This window comes from Ammospiza nelsoni, chromosome 1 (genome assembly GCF_027579445.1).
Source record: "Ammospiza nelsoni isolate bAmmNel1 chromosome 1, bAmmNel1.pri, whole genome shotgun sequence".
Classification (NCBI taxonomy): Eukaryota; Metazoa; Chordata; class Aves; order Passeriformes; family Passerellidae; genus Ammospiza; species Ammospiza nelsoni.
The window spans coordinates 121,944,355-121,960,998 of record NC_080633.1 but is presented as its reverse complement, the minus strand read 5'-3'; the positions used below and the strand labels follow the sequence as shown (position 1 = coordinate 121,960,998).

General features: G+C 37.3%; 1 protein-coding gene across 1 annotated transcript in view; it reads left to right on the top strand.

Moving 5' to 3' along the window:
- The first annotated feature begins 195 nt into the window (after positions 1 to 195).
- Positions 196 to 16,644, top strand: part of LOC132072331 (ATPase family AAA domain-containing protein 2-like) — a 28,140-nt gene continuing 11,691 nt past the window's right edge. The window contains exons 1-10 of the mRNA XM_059470599.1: positions 196 to 541; positions 9,242 to 9,320; positions 10,301 to 10,393; positions 11,318 to 11,426; positions 11,610 to 11,725; positions 12,969 to 13,143; positions 13,754 to 13,842; positions 14,182 to 14,341; positions 15,533 to 15,623; positions 16,050 to 16,364. Of these exons, the coding sequence (XP_059326582.1) occupies positions 196 to 541; positions 9,242 to 9,320; positions 10,301 to 10,393; positions 11,318 to 11,426; positions 11,610 to 11,725; positions 12,969 to 13,143; positions 13,754 to 13,842; positions 14,182 to 14,341; positions 15,533 to 15,623; positions 16,050 to 16,364 (1,573 nt within the window). The remainder of the gene's footprint in view (positions 542 to 9,241; positions 9,321 to 10,300; positions 10,394 to 11,317; positions 11,427 to 11,609; positions 11,726 to 12,968; positions 13,144 to 13,753; positions 13,843 to 14,181; positions 14,342 to 15,532; positions 15,624 to 16,049; positions 16,365 to 16,644) is intronic.

Genomic DNA, 16,644 nt, shown 5'->3' with positions numbered 1-16,644 from the left:
TGGTTCGCAAGTGCCCTTTAGTGGTGGAGGGCGCGGGGGGAAAGCTGAGGGAGCGCTGTCCCGTGCAGAGCGGGGCTCTGAGAGCTGCCGTGTCCTGTCGCGTGTGCAGTGCTGCCCTGACCCATGTCGAGTGCTGGTTCTAAGAGCTGCCCTGACCCATGTGGAGCGGTGGATTTCAGAGCCGCCGTGTCCCATATGGAGCGGTGGCTTTCAGAGCCGCCGTGTCCCATGTGGAGCGGTGGCTCTCAGAGCTGCCCTGTCCTATGTGGAGCGCTGTCCCGTGAGGAGCGGTCGCTCTCAGAGCTGCTCTGTCCTATGTGGAGTGGTGGCTCTCAGAGCTGCGGTGTTCCGCGCTTCCTGGAAGAGCAAAAGGCGAAACGTGGATGTTTTCTTGCATGTGTGAACCGAAGGGCTTCTCTTAGCGCGTTTTCGTGTGGGCTCTGGAGAGAGGAGGCTGTGGGAGGGAGGGGAGGGGGGGACATACCAGAGCCTGGGAAAACTGAAAAGTGGGAGCTTGGACTTGGCAACGAAGCCCTGGATTGTATGTGGAGAGCGACGGTATTAGTTGGACGGTGTTTATCTGACAAGGCAACTGTTTGTAGATCTTAAAATGTAAAACCCAGGGAGGAAGAAGGTGGTCTGCAAAGGGCTGAATTCAGGGCAAGTGCTGAAGGGCAGAAGAGTTTTCCTCTCAGAGATGTGGTGGAGGTTTCCATCTCAGTGATGTTCTAGGTCTGGTGAAAGGCTTTAAATTGAGCTTTATTTCACTCCAGGGAGGAGCAGGGTGGTATCAGAGTCAGGAGGTATCAGCTGATGGGCCTTTAAATCCTTTGACTCCTGTGCTCACACTAAATTGCACCCACAGCAATCTTGCTGTGGCATGAATACATTGAGGTCAAAGAGACAAGAAGACACATAATTTAACTTCAAAGAATCTTCTATTTGGACAGCTGTATTAATAGAGTGCAAGACTTAGGTTTGCACTTTGGAAGAGATTGTGACAACTTCTTAATGCTGATGGTGTCAGGAATAAAAATTCTTAGTGTTTGACACAAACCAGGTGGACATAAAAAATGAGATTATTATGCATTAATGTTTAATTGAGTAGATTTTTATAAGTTTTGTAGTAAAAACTGGCAGGAAGGTGGATCAAATTACCTGATAAACAACAGCAGGACCAGTTTGCTGAGTGTAAGCTCTGCTCAGTACTAGCAAAATCATGTTTGTTATCATCTCTGTGTTCAGCACAAATCCAAAACACAGCTCCTCACCAAGCCACTGTGAAGAAAATTAACTCTGGCCCAGCCAAAACCAGCACAACACACAGCCCTGAGTGTCCTTGAGGAGTCCCTAATATATGGGCAAATGGATTTCAGGTACTGTCCCAGGCCTATCTCTTCTCCTTGACAGTAGAGGGAGCCTGAAGTATTTTAGAAAAGATGCCTATCTTGTAGGTGTTTTGAGGTCAGATGACTCTTGTGTTGGGTGAGCTTGCAGCAGCATGAGAAAAGATACTCTAGTGTGGCAGAAAACATGTTTTTATTCTTATGAATGAGGTGGAAAACCACAATTGTTCAGTTTAATTCCTAAACCAGTTTTTTCTTTCTTTTGCAGGTGTTTCTACCAGTTCTGTCTGTGATGGTGGCAATGTTTTTCTTCCCAGATTTAGCTCCTGTAGTCTTGGCTCCAAAGCTGCAACATGTTTACACTTTCCTCTTTATGCTGGGAAGTCTTGTTATTTATCTGCCTTTCATACATTTTAAAATGCACTTTGCATTTCTTGATAAAATTACAAGCTGCTTAGAGCTCCTGCTAGAAAACTGTCCTGCTGATGGGTCTGCCAAGGGCAGATGTGAATAGTGTTTAGTCCCAGTATAACTAAGAGCCAACAGAGGATTTTGTTTAACTGAGAGTATAAAAGGTACAAGTTACATGTGATACACAAGTGTGCGTGCCTGTGTGCATATGCATATGTAGATGTAAATGAATGTACATGTATTGCATACCTATACACATAAATATATATAAATATATATTTATAAAAGTGTAGGTATTAGCATAGAGAGTTAGTATGTATATATTTTTGTCTCTGTGGATACATTAATGTAGATGCATAGCAATTTAATAAGTGCAAGGAGTCTCACCTAAACTTGTAAAATCTGTAAAATGCTCTCTTGCACCTTAAGACAGTTAAAATAAGAAACAAGACTAAATTGCAACACAAATAATTATCACTATTATCATATAATAAATGAGTAAATACATACTTAACAGCATAATTATGTAAATATACTTTTGGTCTCCAGACTCAATCAATCAGGATTATTCTTGGTTCATAGTTGCTCATTTATTAGAACTTCCAGTTTAAAAGGGTTTAGTCTTCTCTTAATTTGCTAAAACTATTTTGGTTTGAATTTATTTTTAATAAGAATCTTTAAGGTACATCATAAAATTGACAGATCTTTTTTAATCCCTGAAAAACGGTGCATTTTAGCATTTTAGCTATTTTAGAACAAAACATACAAATTCATGATGGAATCTTACACTTTATTCTTCAATTTCTTTTTGGTTACTTTATTCTTTATTTTGTTTTAGGTGCTGTTGGGAAGTAGGAGGCCCCTTTCCCCCCATGTTTATTTTGTTTATAAAAGCCAAATAAATTAATTTTTCTTTTGATAAATGGTCCATATTAACTTCATACAGTATTTAATCTTAAAAGCAAAGAACCATTGCACAAGAAACATCACATACTTAGGTAATTAATATATTAATATATGCTATTATTTTTATAACTGCAATAGAATTACATGTGTAAAGCAGTTTTTCAAATTTGTCAATGAAAACATGTGTAAAGCAGTTTTCAAATTTGTCAATGAAAGCTCAGCAATACAACCAGTAGATGGCCCCAGCCTAACATCTCCCTTACACAGTGGTGCTCTGGTTTGCTGGGTGGGTGGAAAAGTTCTTGCTAGGATACTTGCATACATCAGTGCACTGATGTATGAAAAACAGGGATCAGAATGATGGATAAAGACTTTATTCATAGCTGCCCAAATGATAGGGTACCCTTCTATAAAGTTGGGAACCAACTGAATGTTAAACTGAACATTTAAGGAGATTTGACTTAACACAAATGAAAAGAAGTGCATGAAGAAAGTGCCTTTTCTCACAGGTGGTAATGCGCACAGGATGAAAATTTGAATTAAAATTTAGAATGCTGTAGGGAGTAAATTTTGTGCAAGTGAGAAGCTGAGCTAGAGATTGGATCCCACTGAAAGCAAGACAAGAATCAATCTCTAATTTCATTCAATATTGCTATTGGAAAAAACATTTCTCTTGCTATTTAAAAAATCACAGGACTCAATGAAGTTTTCCAGCGGTAATATTTTAAGAATTGAATTCTACTGAATAATAAAAGGAAGGAGGGATTTTACTGCGACCAAAGCACCAACCAGGGATCTATAAATTCAGGTAGTGCCTGGCATGCCACAGATTTTCAACTAATCTTTATAAAATAATTTATTTAAATCCGTATTTTAATATGGAATTAAAAGTGAAATTTATAGGGAACAAAAAGTGTATGTGACAATAATATTGTGGTGTAGACCAGATGGTTAGAAAAAGCAAGCATCAGGGGGAAGTTGCTCAGTTGGATGTGTAATTTCTTGTATCTTGTTCATACACTAATTCCATGAATTGTTGAGTACTAGTGGATACATTTGTCAGGGTGTGTTTGGGTAACTGGAACATGTATCTATCTGGTAAAGATACAAACTTTGAATTTAGAGATTTAGCAGAGTCAACATATCAGGGAACTAGAAAGTCCCAATAAAATGTAATATGAAATAAAGTGCATTCGTGTATCCATTCATGCCATGTTTTAGATGGAAACAAAGGAAGTCTAGCCAGAATTATTCACTGACTTTGGGCGCCTTGGACCTGATATTTCATAGAAATTCATAACTATAGGCTACCTATAGTCCTCTAGAATCAAGGTCCAAGAATACTAAAAGAAGAAAGAAGGACAAGTTTTCTCAGTCAGTTTGGTTTAGATGAAGAACAGGTATCCTAAAGCTCAACTTCTGACTCTGGATAGCTGCAATTCCTGTATGATCTAAAGTCTATGAAATGTTAAATTACAAAATGAGATCTTAAGATTCCACAACCCAAGCTGGGAGGATTTAAAATAGAGTATAGAAAATGAGGAAAGTGGGATTAATAACAATTTTTTTAAAAATTATGATTTAAATTATTCCAGTATGGTTTTAGATTTTATAGAGAAAGAGAAGTTTGAATATCTCTGGGCAGTACTGAAATTCTTTAACAACTGTTCTGGAAGTGTTACCTTATTCACTATATCAAATACTTCTACAGCAAATGAGGTATTGGCTACCTCTCATTTAGCATCTCCTTCACCACAAACTGTTCACTTATTGCCAGATATAAATGAAATGGGGATCTTCTGAAAGAAACCCTCTCATTAAATGACCTGAAAAGGTATTCATACAGCTGAGATGAATTAACATTGTAAAAGCAATGTCAGATGTTTCTGATTTCCTAAATGAGTCACTGATGTTCTCTTAATGTGGCCTTTCTTTTGCATGAGTTTTTTGAATGTGGAATCACAAAGAAGCAAATACAGAATTAAATTTATAATGATTTCTTATTGTTGCTGGATCATTACAGATTTTAAAACACTAATTGCGAAGAACACAATTCAATATTTTAACTAATATTAATGACTGAAGGCTAGGGCAATTCAATATTTTAATATTACAATATTATTATTGTTTCAGTGGCACTGGTGGGTCTCAGCTGCTTTCCTACTTGAACATGCCTCTGAAAATACCATAAAGAAATGTGACTGTTCTAGTTCTAGAATACATCAGACATTAGTTTAAATTTTTAATTCACTTTTAACCTGTGACTTAATAATTCTTTTAATTCATACTTGCATATTTTAAAAGTTCAAGCACACAACAAATAAAGATAAAATGTGGGGGTTTTTTTTCAATATTGTACTGGCCCAGTTTGACATGTAATCTCCCTTTTTTTGTTTTGTTGTTTCCTATCACAATATTTGTGTGCATATCTGCATTACCTTTATTTTATTCTTTATCTCCTTAAAAACACAGCTTTAATAAAGAAATTATTATCAGTTCTATTTTTTAAAATTACTTGTAGTGCTCCATCATGCTAACTCCATGTGTGTTGACTGCTTTATAAAAAAAACCCCACAGAATAGAAGAAAAAAAAATCCTTGGAAAAATAATGGAACATTTAATATGAAACTAATCAATAAATAATTAAAAATGAATAGCAGATTTAATGCAAATTCATTTGTGTTTATGAAAAGTAATCTGTGTTGGGTCTGGCTGAGATAGAGTTCATTTTCCCAGAGCAGCCCTCGCAGTGCTGTGCTCTGTGTTGGTAACTGGAAAGATACTGACAACACACCTGTGCTTTGGCTACTGCTGAGCTGCACAGACTTCACCTTTTCTTTCTTTGCTTTGGTAAATGGCCTTATCTTAAGCTACTAGTTGTTCCCCATCTTATTTTTGGTGTCCTGTCACCCAGGGCTTGGTGGCTTGGTGGGCACCTGGCTTCCAGCCAAGGTCAACCCACTTTATAATTCTATCAAACCATCTTTACTTTATATTTTCTGTAATACTGGTTGCTTAAAGGATGACGAAAATTGGGGTTTAAAGGTCTGTTGAAGCTGTTGACTTCGACAAAGTTTTACACCACTATAAATCGGTCTATTTTGTTTTGCAATCCTAGAACAAAGTAAGTTGGGTTTTTTTCATCATGCAGAGCTACTAAAATGAGCCTTACTAGCAAGCCTTTGTGCTGTCCATACTATTGGCTAGGGACTTTCTTTTGATGGCAGAAGAAGATGTTTTTATTCCCGGCAGCAAGTGGTAAATGCATGCATTGGTTGGGCTGAGACCTCCCTATGTGCCACTATGTATATGGTAAATCTTTGTTGTGAGGGTGGCAAGGTTGTCCAGAGAACCTGTGGATGCCCCAGCTGTGGAAGTGTTAAGGCCAGGCTGAATGGGGCTGGGAGCAACTTGGCCTAGTGGAAGGTGTCCCTGTCCCTGGCAGGGGTGTTAACTAGATGGTCACTAAAGGTCCCTTCTTACCCAGACCCTTCTATGGTTCTGTGATTGCCAAGTGTTGGGCATCAGGTGCCAGCCACAGTAAAGTCCCTCCAGGGACTTGGGGGTTGGGCATGATCAAGCTTGGAACTTTGGGGGGGCACTGCCAAGCAACCTGACAAACATTCCATAAACGTTCCACTGCACTTGGTCAGGTAGTGTCTCCTGCTTGCGGCTTCTCTTAAGGTTTACAATTCACAGACTGTGCACAGGAGGATGTATTTGTCAGGTGCTTTATGTGTAAAGATTTTGGACACAGTCAATGGTTAAATTGGCCACCAGTGCCTTCCTTTTGGTATTACCACTTGTAGAGAGATCTTTGCACCAGAGCATCTTTTATGTGGGCTGGTTTCTTGTGAACTGAAATGACCACTTCATGCCTAGGCTTTCAGTAGATGTTACCTTGCTTCTAAATTTATCTTCTTGGCACCAGAATTGGCTTCATGTTTAATTAACTTTTCTTTCATGCTTGCAAATAGTGTCTTGTTAGGAAATGTCAGAAAGTTGGATAAAGGCAAAGTGAAGCAGTCCTACATTTCTGCTTATGTGTCTATGACTTAATTCTCTTTGCTCAAATTGAAGCCCAAATTGACATTGTTTTCTGAAAGGTTTTCAAAGTATATCAACAGGGACATATTCTTTTTTCTAGTGTGTATATTCATGGAAAATCAGCATGAGACCTTAATTCCAGTTAAAAGAAGACTAAGCAACCTGTTGTCTAAGGATGGCTGTGAACTAAAATTCACTTAATGCTATCATGCTGAGCAACTTAAGTGCTGTGAAAAACTGCCATAATTTCTTTTTATCTTCATATGATCTTCAGAATTCTTTTTTTTCCTACTAAATGATATTCTTTTTGTACTGTGTTCAGCAAGAGGGGAAAATTAACTGAAAATAATTTATATTTGCAAATCCTCTCTATAAAAAACAACATTTTACCTATTTTTAAGTAGTGTTGAAAAACTTGGTGAAGTGTTGATGACTTGCTTTATGCACACTATATTAAAATATCGTGCTAACTACTTGTGTTGTTTTCAGTGGGGTTTTTGTGCTCACCTGTCTGTGCTCTTACATATCAACTCTGTGTCTTACTACTGCAGAGGCAATCTTGCAAAAAAAAGGGGATGATGTGGAAAAGACACCTAGACAGCAAAGAGACTGTGGGTGTTCCACTACACAAAAGCAGATACCAAAATAATTTACTATTTTTCTATATGAATGGCATTTCATGTAAAGGAATTGCTTACTTTAATTTTAATTTAGCTGAAAACTTTTTCCAAAGCATAGTGTAATCTAAACTAATATTTTATTCATGTTCTCTGATTATAATTTAACATCTTACTATTACAGTCATGCCACAGCTACATTCTAAGGTGGAGGAAATACCTTCTTCAGAAGACAAGAAAGAGTAGTGAAATGCTGAAACATATAATATACTATGCTTGCTGAATTGCCTTATGATTTTTGAATGGATAAATAAAACCCCCAGCTTTTTACAAATAGCTGTCTCAGGGCTTGGGGTTTCATTCAAATCTTACTAAAAAGTGAATTTACTGGTATCTGATTTATCTGTGTTTGTTCTTGTGCCAGTATGTTCTTGCCTGCAAGCTCAAGTCATCCCTGTCCCAAGCAGAACTCATGTTAAAATTATAGACACTGATCAATATTTTTTCCTTGTCTTGGTTTTGCTCTGTTGAATCAAGGTAGTCCACTGTCTCCTTGAATGCCAGGAACTTTGTTTTCTAAACATATCCATAGCCTGATTTCATAGTTAGTTTTGGTCAGATATGAATTCCTTTGCAGTTTGTTTCAACCAGAATTTATCATAGTACTTTCTAAATCATCTCTCAAATGCTAGTATGATTTTTTTTTTTCTGCTAAGAATTGCTTTGTTCTAGGTTTTACCACACTCTTGGATAATTAACCTGTGACTTATTGATACAGCCAGTTTTGTATCTGGCCAAGTGTTTAAGTTTCACATCTACTAAGCCCTATTTTAGAGTAGAAATCCTTGTTATTAATCCTGGGTTCCTGAGTGGTGTTCCTATTCCCTCTTGCTGTGTGTTAGTTTAATCTTTTGCATGTATGGAGTGCCTTGAAATTGATACTATGAAGGCACCAGATATGCTCACAGGTTTTCTGCATGTTTGTGTGATTTTTCCTGTTTCTTTTAATTAGGAAAGTCTACATATGGAAACAACTGGTAAAGAAACAACTGACAATCCAGGTAGCATTGTAAGCTACTTCTGTTCTAAATTTCCTTGACTATACCCTAGCCAAAAGTTTTTTCTTAAGCAATTGAGATGGACTGAATTAGTGGGATTTTTTCATCTATTAAAAATCTGTGTTGCTCTTGACCTTATAAGCCATAGCCACAGATTCTAGGGCTGTACTGGAACAGAGCTCATAGGTATTCAGACAAAAAAGGTCTCAGTGTTTTTCCAAAAGAAGTGCATGACAAAAAGGCTGTGGACAGGAGGGAGTACCTGTAGTGTAGGACATTTTGAATATATCATTATTTGCAACAGTACTTAAAGAGTTTAATGTTGTGTGCAGTAATTTCCTCATAAGGAAGTGAATGAAGAAGAAAAAAGCTTTGCTTTGTTGAGTGCTATCAAGATACATTGGAAAGTACATTTTAGGCACAGTTTTTCTGAAGAGCTCATTTCTTGCATGGGAGCAAGATTTTTTGAATGGAAATACATGCATATTCTCAACTTTAAATTTCTTACCTTCATTCTGCCAGCACCTTTTCTAAAATGTCTTTATTCTGTGTACATGCTATTAATTTTTATCTTTTGGGATCCTTATTGTTTTCCAGTAAAAGTATGACCTATCTAGCCTTGAAAAAATAGTAATTAAAGAGACTTTATATTCTTACTCAAGTATTTTACTGTTCTCATTAAAAATCAGGTGTGTGTTTTTTCACTTCTATTGTGCATTGATTAACCCCTGCCTGCCTTGAAACTTCCCCTGAACTTAGAGATGGGTGATACACATCCTGTTTTCTGCCTCTTTGACTATCCTGCTTTATCTTAAACTTGTTTGTGACATTATTCTGAATTCTTTGCTTTCAACAGCACCTAGAAGATGTGAGACAGATTCTTCAGTCCATTCTTCATCTGTCTCAGAGAGAGATTCATGCAAAGGGAACAAAAGGTTTGTGTATGGTTAAGTGATAGTTTTTCTGTCTCAATAGTGCTGACTCAATAATGCTCTCAAGGGGTTTTGGACTGGTGGCAAATAAGATAATTATTATTACTGTGGTAGTCTAAGAGTATAAAGAAAACAAACACTGGCAGTGGCAGGCCATTCCTTTTACTAGCCATCAGATCTTATTTGGGAATGCAGTATTGCAGTATTTGTGGTCATTGATAAAGTGATGATGAGGATTGTGGCTGAGATTGTGTAACTGAAGTTAATTTGTTGTGTAACTGAAGCCAGAATCTCCCTCTGAAAACCTTAGACTATTTAATCTTGAGAGATGAAAGTTATTTTCTTAAAACCAAAGACAATTTAGTTAGAGGGAGAGCCTGCATGGAAGTTTTAATGGATTTTTTTTTTTAATCACTCAAACACTGATTCTGGTGTCTCTTTGGAATCAGTTCATGTTTCTGTGCAAAACTATCCTTAAACCAGAAAAATATTAAATGAAAATCTAATTTATGAATTGCGGTAGTAATGACAAAGGAGTGTCAGATCATTCAAAGAGAGCATGGAGAGTGCCTTCCCTTGCTAGATAGGAGCACTTTGTTTAGTATCATTGAAAGCAGACAATTATGGAAGGAAGGGGTTTTGAAGTCAAGTTTTTAAATAAGTTTAAAATGTTGATGTGTCACAGAGTGGCTACATAATGCTAAGTGAAACTATTTGTGTGTCTGAGAGAGAGACAGAGACTGGATAAAAGGAGTAACTTGGTTAAGAAATTTCTTTGCACACTAGTGATACATTTTACCTTCCTAAGAAAAATCAAATTTGCTGTCACAAGGAAAATCACATAATGTACTTTGAAAAAAGATAAAATTTCCAATGATCTGAAAACTTTGTATATTTAAAAGTAAACTCCGAGCTAGTGTTCACTTAAATTTTGGTATTAATTGGAGTGCATTTTAATTTTTTATTTGTTTGAATGTTTGCAGACAGAGATATGGAGTCCTCAGCAGTGATTCCTTTTCCTCTTCTGATGATGATGAAGATTTTGAAATACAGAAGAAAAAGAGAAATTTAAGGAGGTTAATGAAATTAGTGAATGGGGGGGGGGAGGGAGGGAGGGAGGGAGGGAGGAGTGTGCCTGGGAGGACTTTGCATATGCCTAACAAGTGTTGCCATCTTCATATTGTACATTTTCAAAATTGTCATACCTGTTGGTATTGACAACTGTAATTGGAGTCTCTAAAACCGGATTTTTAGGATTGACTTTTAATAAGAAATTTAATTTCCAGGTGGGAATGGGAGGAAATGTAGAGATACACACATTGATGTGTTTTCTTGATGTAAAATTTCATTGCTGCTGTGTTTTGCTGTTGTTTTTTCAAAGTGAAAACCACTATAAGAGAAAATAGGGGAAATAGGTTTTGTTACTTAACAAATGTTCTAGGAATATTAATTTAATAACAGTCTAACAAATGAGTTTTCAACCTGACATCTTTCAGATGTGTATCTTCTGGCACACAGATTCCAAAGTCCTCAGGAAAGCCCAGGAGTTGTGGGCAGCCTTTATAATGTTAACACCCACTGAAATAAGTGTTCTCCTGGGCTATAACTTTTTGAAGGTGAAAGTTAAACTATTTGAAAGATGTCAGTGTGTTTGGGAAGAGGAGGAATTTTCCATCATATCAATCAAGGGCAGTCCATGGTCTCCACATATGGAGTAATTGTTCTAAGCTTGTATTCCTATATGTGCTGTGTTAACTGGCTTGGGTATTCATAAGTGATAATGTTAAAATAATTAACTCAGTTTAATGTCTGGAGAGACAATTTTCTTTTATCTACTCATAGCCATTAAATGTAAAACACTGGAATGAGTATTTACCTATTTAGGAAGTTTATGCTGGTTAATAAGGTCTTCTGCGTTCACTTGCTGCCTTTAGAAAATCAAAAATCTTCTATCTGCATTGTAAGTTGGAAAGCACCTTTTTTTTCTCACTTCAAATTAGATCTCTTCTGGTCAGCTTTCAGAAGTGTGCCTCAACAGGAGTTGACAAGGATACCATGAAAACTGGAGGAAGTCTGGCTGACATGGAACAAATGCAAATAGATGGTTCAGTAAGTATTTTTGATTCATTGTGGCAGTGAGACATTTGCAGTATTTATGAAACTTCTAGTAATGGACCATCTATAACTTCCTTGAGTTTTCTCTCAAGCAATCCAGCTTCTCATGGAACCTTATCAAGGCTGCAGCTTTTCTTAACATATAAAATGTGTTCTTTCTGTTGACTTCATCTTTAGGTACAGTTTGATGGTGTGGGTGGTCTTTCTGACCACATTTCATCTTTAAAAGAGATGGTCATTTTTCCATTGCTTTATCCCGAAATCTTTGAGAGATTGAAAATTGAACCTCCAAGGTAACAGACACTGTTTAAAACTCTTAAATTCTAATTAACATATTTTCAGGAGAATTAAGCTGGGGCATCAATATGTTTTCATGCTTCCAAATTTTCAGCAGTTGATTTTTTTTCAACAGTAGTAAAACATAACTTAAAAAAATAATTCGTAGAATCCAGTATATATGTTGGCCCAAAGATTTACTGTGTGGTGAGACCATCCTTTCAAAGTAAAGTGTCTTGCCTTTCAAAGGCAGAATTGGGGATTTTTTCATTATAGCTCTAAATGGAAATGGACTTGATTGGTTTGTAAGCAGGAAGTACTTTCTACTCAAAGTCAAATGTTTGTTTAGTGAAAGTCCACTTGTCTCTGCCACCAACTCTTTTTTTTTTTTCAAGTTCTCAAGTATCACTTTTGCAACTGATAGGATATGCAGCTAGAAACTTGCAGTATTTGTTGTACTTGAGCTAAAATAAGAATCCGTCCTCTTTTTGCTGAGCTAAGTGGCTTCTGTGTTAAAAAAAAATACCAGTGTTTTACTTGTTACCTTTATACATTCTTGGTCAACAAAACTCGGTCATGGCATATTGAACTAGGACCTAAAATTCTTTGCCTGCAATAACTTAAAAAATATTTCAAAATAGAAAGAAAATATTTCTGTGCTTTGCTTCTTCATTAATTGAAATTCTTTTTTGAAGCAGCAGTGCTTTTCTAGTTGAGGTAAATGCAGAAATGCAGAATATCTTTCCAGCTTTAGAATACTTTTTCCTTTATCACCAGCAAAGGGAAGCCAATTCCAGTAACTCAAAGCTTTTTAAAGGGGAATCAAATGTTTTACTATAAAAACTTGACTTATTTGAAAAAAAAAATGAATATGGAGTGCATTGTTGAAAAATGAACTGATGATTCCTAAGTTAGCCTAGTCTCAGATTCTGCATTGGAAGTTTGCTCTTGTTTGGCTCCAGCCACCCCTGCTGGATTGCCAGAAGTTTTGAGAGTGTCCTTTTAGGATGCTGCAAGCTTTTATCAAGGTTTTGTATTTCCTCATTATCTTCTTTACTGCTTTTTTGCTGCCTTGGAGAATTATGCAGGAACATTTCTTACTTTTCTGATACTTCAGCTGTTAGTGTTATCTTCCCCATGAGGTGTTTTGTTTAGGAGAGTAGAGTTGTGTGTTTTAAGGATGGGGTTTGTAAAAGGTGCTTTTCCATGACGTTTTGTTCTTATGTGACTTTTTAAATTTTTTTTTTTTTTTTATTGCAGAGGCTGTCTATTCTATGGTCCACCGGGGACAGGAAAGACACTGCTTGCTCGTGCACTTGCTAATGAGTGCAGTCAAGGTGACATGAGAGTGACCTTTTTTATGAGAAAAGGTGCTGAGTGCCTGAGTAAATGGATAGGAGAATCTGAACGACAGCTTCGTACATTATTTGAGGAGGTAAGGTTGAAATTTGGCATGTGCTCTGTATGAGTTTGAAATAAATTTCTATGTTATACTTGTTTTGTCAGCTCCTTTCACTGAAATGGGATTGTCACTGTTTCCTTTTTCAATGAAGTTTTAGGGGTTGAAATCTTGAGATGTATTGGGAAAGGTTAGTAAAGGAAATAATAAAATCCTGCAAAGCACCACCAATACCACCCCCCTCTCCCCCAAAACAACAAACCCAACAACCTCCCAAAAAGTCACAAAAATGTTTCAAGAAGTAAGAGCTGGTGGCTTAAGATCAGAGGGAAAGAGGCTGAAAGCAGGGTCATTTAAACTGATAACAGAGAGTTGCTTCCAGAACATGTAACTTAGCTAAGTCCTGTCTCTGTTCTTGTGGTTGCCAGGGAGATGTAAAAACTCCTGATGTGGTTTGTTTCTTGTCACCCAGTCTCCTAGAGTTGATATAGGCTGTTTTCTGTTACTCATGCCACTTTACTCCGTGACCTCAGTTAACAGAGTCTGAAAAATATAGTTGCCTTTCCAACCATGATGTTTTTCATTCATTTTCTCTTTCAAATAGGGCTGTTTTCCTGATGTCAATATTCCTGTGTTTTCATTGTAGGCCTACCAGATGCGACCTTCAATTATTTTCTTTGACGAGATTGATGCTCTGGCTCCTGTACGGTCCAGTAAACAAGACCAAATTCATAGGTAGGATATGTTTTGTATCTACATAGAAGCTGCTTGATATTTTTGAAAAAGAGATGGCAACTTATTTAACTTCAAGTGACCCATTCATTACCCATTAGTAATTCCATGAAAATGAATCTCAGATTTTTAAACAGTAATTGAAAACTGTTTGCTGAGTTTGATATCAGCAAAAGGTCTGTGTTACCTTGCCTGTATTTTATTATGGCTTAAAATGAGTCTTTTGCTAAACAGAATCTCATCAGTAAAAATTTGTCCTTTTTGAGTGATCATTGGACAAGGTTATGTGTAACTGAAGAAAATTTACTAAGCTGGTGAATGAAAACCATATTTTTCTGTTAGCTCTATTGTGGGGACACTTCTGGCACTTATGGATGGCTTAGCCAGCAGAGGAGAGGTTGTGGTGATAGGAGCCACCAACAGACTGGATTCTATAGATCCTGCTTTGCGAAGACCTGGGCGCTTTGAACGAGAATTCCGCTTCAGTTTGCCAAACAAAGAGGTCAGAACTTCAAATCAACCTTGCACTTCTGTGGCAAAGTCCATCTTCATGACAAATCCCTGTAATAAGGCAGCATTGTGCTGCAGTGCAAGTCTCCATCTGTAGTGTACAGTTTGGACAAAGCTATAGGGAGACAAAAAGGGACATTGGAGAAATTGCATTGTAGTGTACAGGGCAGACCTGGTGCTGAGTATATATGATTAGGGTGATTTCAACAAGTAGTTGATTCTCATTCTCTAGTTTTGGTTGCTCTGTGACCGGTGAAGAAAATAGGATGCTGATAGTAACTAAAATGTTTAAGAATGGGTATATTAATTAGTTTTAAACTACCCCTCTAGCATCTTGAAATTAAAAGAAAGGGTGAGAGAATGCCTCCTTGGTAGCAAAAACTTTGATCAAGGCTGATGCTAGAGCAAATTAAATATGTTGGGATCTTACTGGAAGTTATTGACAGGGACGTGGACAAAGATGTGAAGGATACTGCACAGGTGCAGGGCTTGGGAAGCTTCTAGTTCAATGGCAATAGTTAAGCAATATAAAAATGGGTAAAATAAAAATATTGAAAGGCAGGAGATAGCATGCAAAACTGGTGACCTCTTTTTTGTGTTTTCTCACTGGCTGTCTCTGATATTTCTTATCACTTCTTGGAAAAAGGACAAAAAGGCTTATTGGATTAAAAGCTAGTAAAAGTGCACAAATATTTTTCTCCAGCTTTCATCTGCTCTCAGGAAGAGGAGCTGAGATGTCATTAAAAAGATCTAATGCATGATTCTCTACTGTGATAGAGTTCTAGAAATCTGCCATAATTAATCTGTCTGCTAAAAGTTTCATGAAATTTTACTTAATTTGAGAGAATTTTCTTTGATGAAAACACTGCAGATAAAGATTTTACAATGATTTTTTCTTTGGAATCATTGGGTCTCACACTTGGGAAAACTCACTTTTATGGTACATGTTAAATGCCTTTTACTTTACTGCAGCCCCCAGCAAGAGTTTAATGTAACAAGTTCAGAATTCTTAAATTTCCTGCTTGAAGAAGCAGACAGTGTATTAATAATTGACCTTTAAAATACTAAAAGGTTTAGCAGATAAGAAAAGCATTTGTATTGGTATAAGGGATTTTGTGGGTTTGTGTTGTCATTGTTCCTTTAAAAGAAAACTTAGGGCAAACTAAAATGCAACTGTTTCCAGGCAAGAAAAGAAATTTTCAAAATTCACACACGAGACTGGAAGCCGAAGCCTTCCGACCACTTACTTGAAGAGCTGGCTGAAGAATGTGTTGGTGAGCTTGAAAACTGTGGGTTGCCACATGTGGCTTGAGTCCTAGGGAACCTGAGCTTGTAGCAGGCAGCACTAGAGCCCTTGTAACTTGTGGCAGAGGGAGGCAGTGAGGAGGCACTTGGCATGGGAGCAAATTTAGACACTGCTTTCAATTTTCTTCTTGTCTCTCAGAACATTGAATGGGTTTGTGACATCTTTCCCAGGAACGAAGTTTTGAGCAGCAGGCTGCTGCCTGAGTGCAGGATATTAGGCTGTGAGGCATGTAACAGAACTTTTCTGTGGTGCAGTAACTCTTTAAATTGTCTCTTAGCCTGGTAATTTATGGCTGCATACAAAGTCTTTCAGTGTTGCCCTTTAGAAGTATTGGCCTTGAATTCTGTTTTGTCTGAGATTGGCATAACATTTGATTCCTGTTTTGTTTATTTAGGATACTGTGGTGCTGATATTAAAGCCTTATGTGCCGAAACTGGTCTCTGTGCTTTGCGGCATCGCTATCCTCAGCTATACGAAAGCAGACAGAGACTGCAGATAAACATGGATTCAATTAAAATAAAAGCAAATGATTTTTCCATGGCCATGCAGAAGACTGTTCCAGCTTCACGGAGGGCTGTGCCTTCCCCTGGGCAAGCACTATCAGCTATTTCAAAGCCACTGTTAGAAGACACCCTGGAAAGGATTTTACAAACCTTGCAGAGAGTATTTCCCCATGCTGAGCTTGCACTAAAGAAGGACCAACAGCAAGGTAGAACATCTACATCCACTTGTTTTAAAATCTGCCGGAGCAAAATCTTGGGATCTGGGCAATCAACATACACAAATGTACTCAGCTGTACTAGCAGCACAATTTTATAATTTGTGTGTGCCCAGTGCTGGGTGGGAGCTGTGAGTGACATGCAAGAGCAGTCAAGAACTACACATTCTCTGCTGGAGGACCCTGTTTCTGACAGGAGCTAACATCACATTTATCTAAGCTTTAAATTATTAGCACCTCTTCAAATAAATGTTTAAAGCAGGAGAAATGT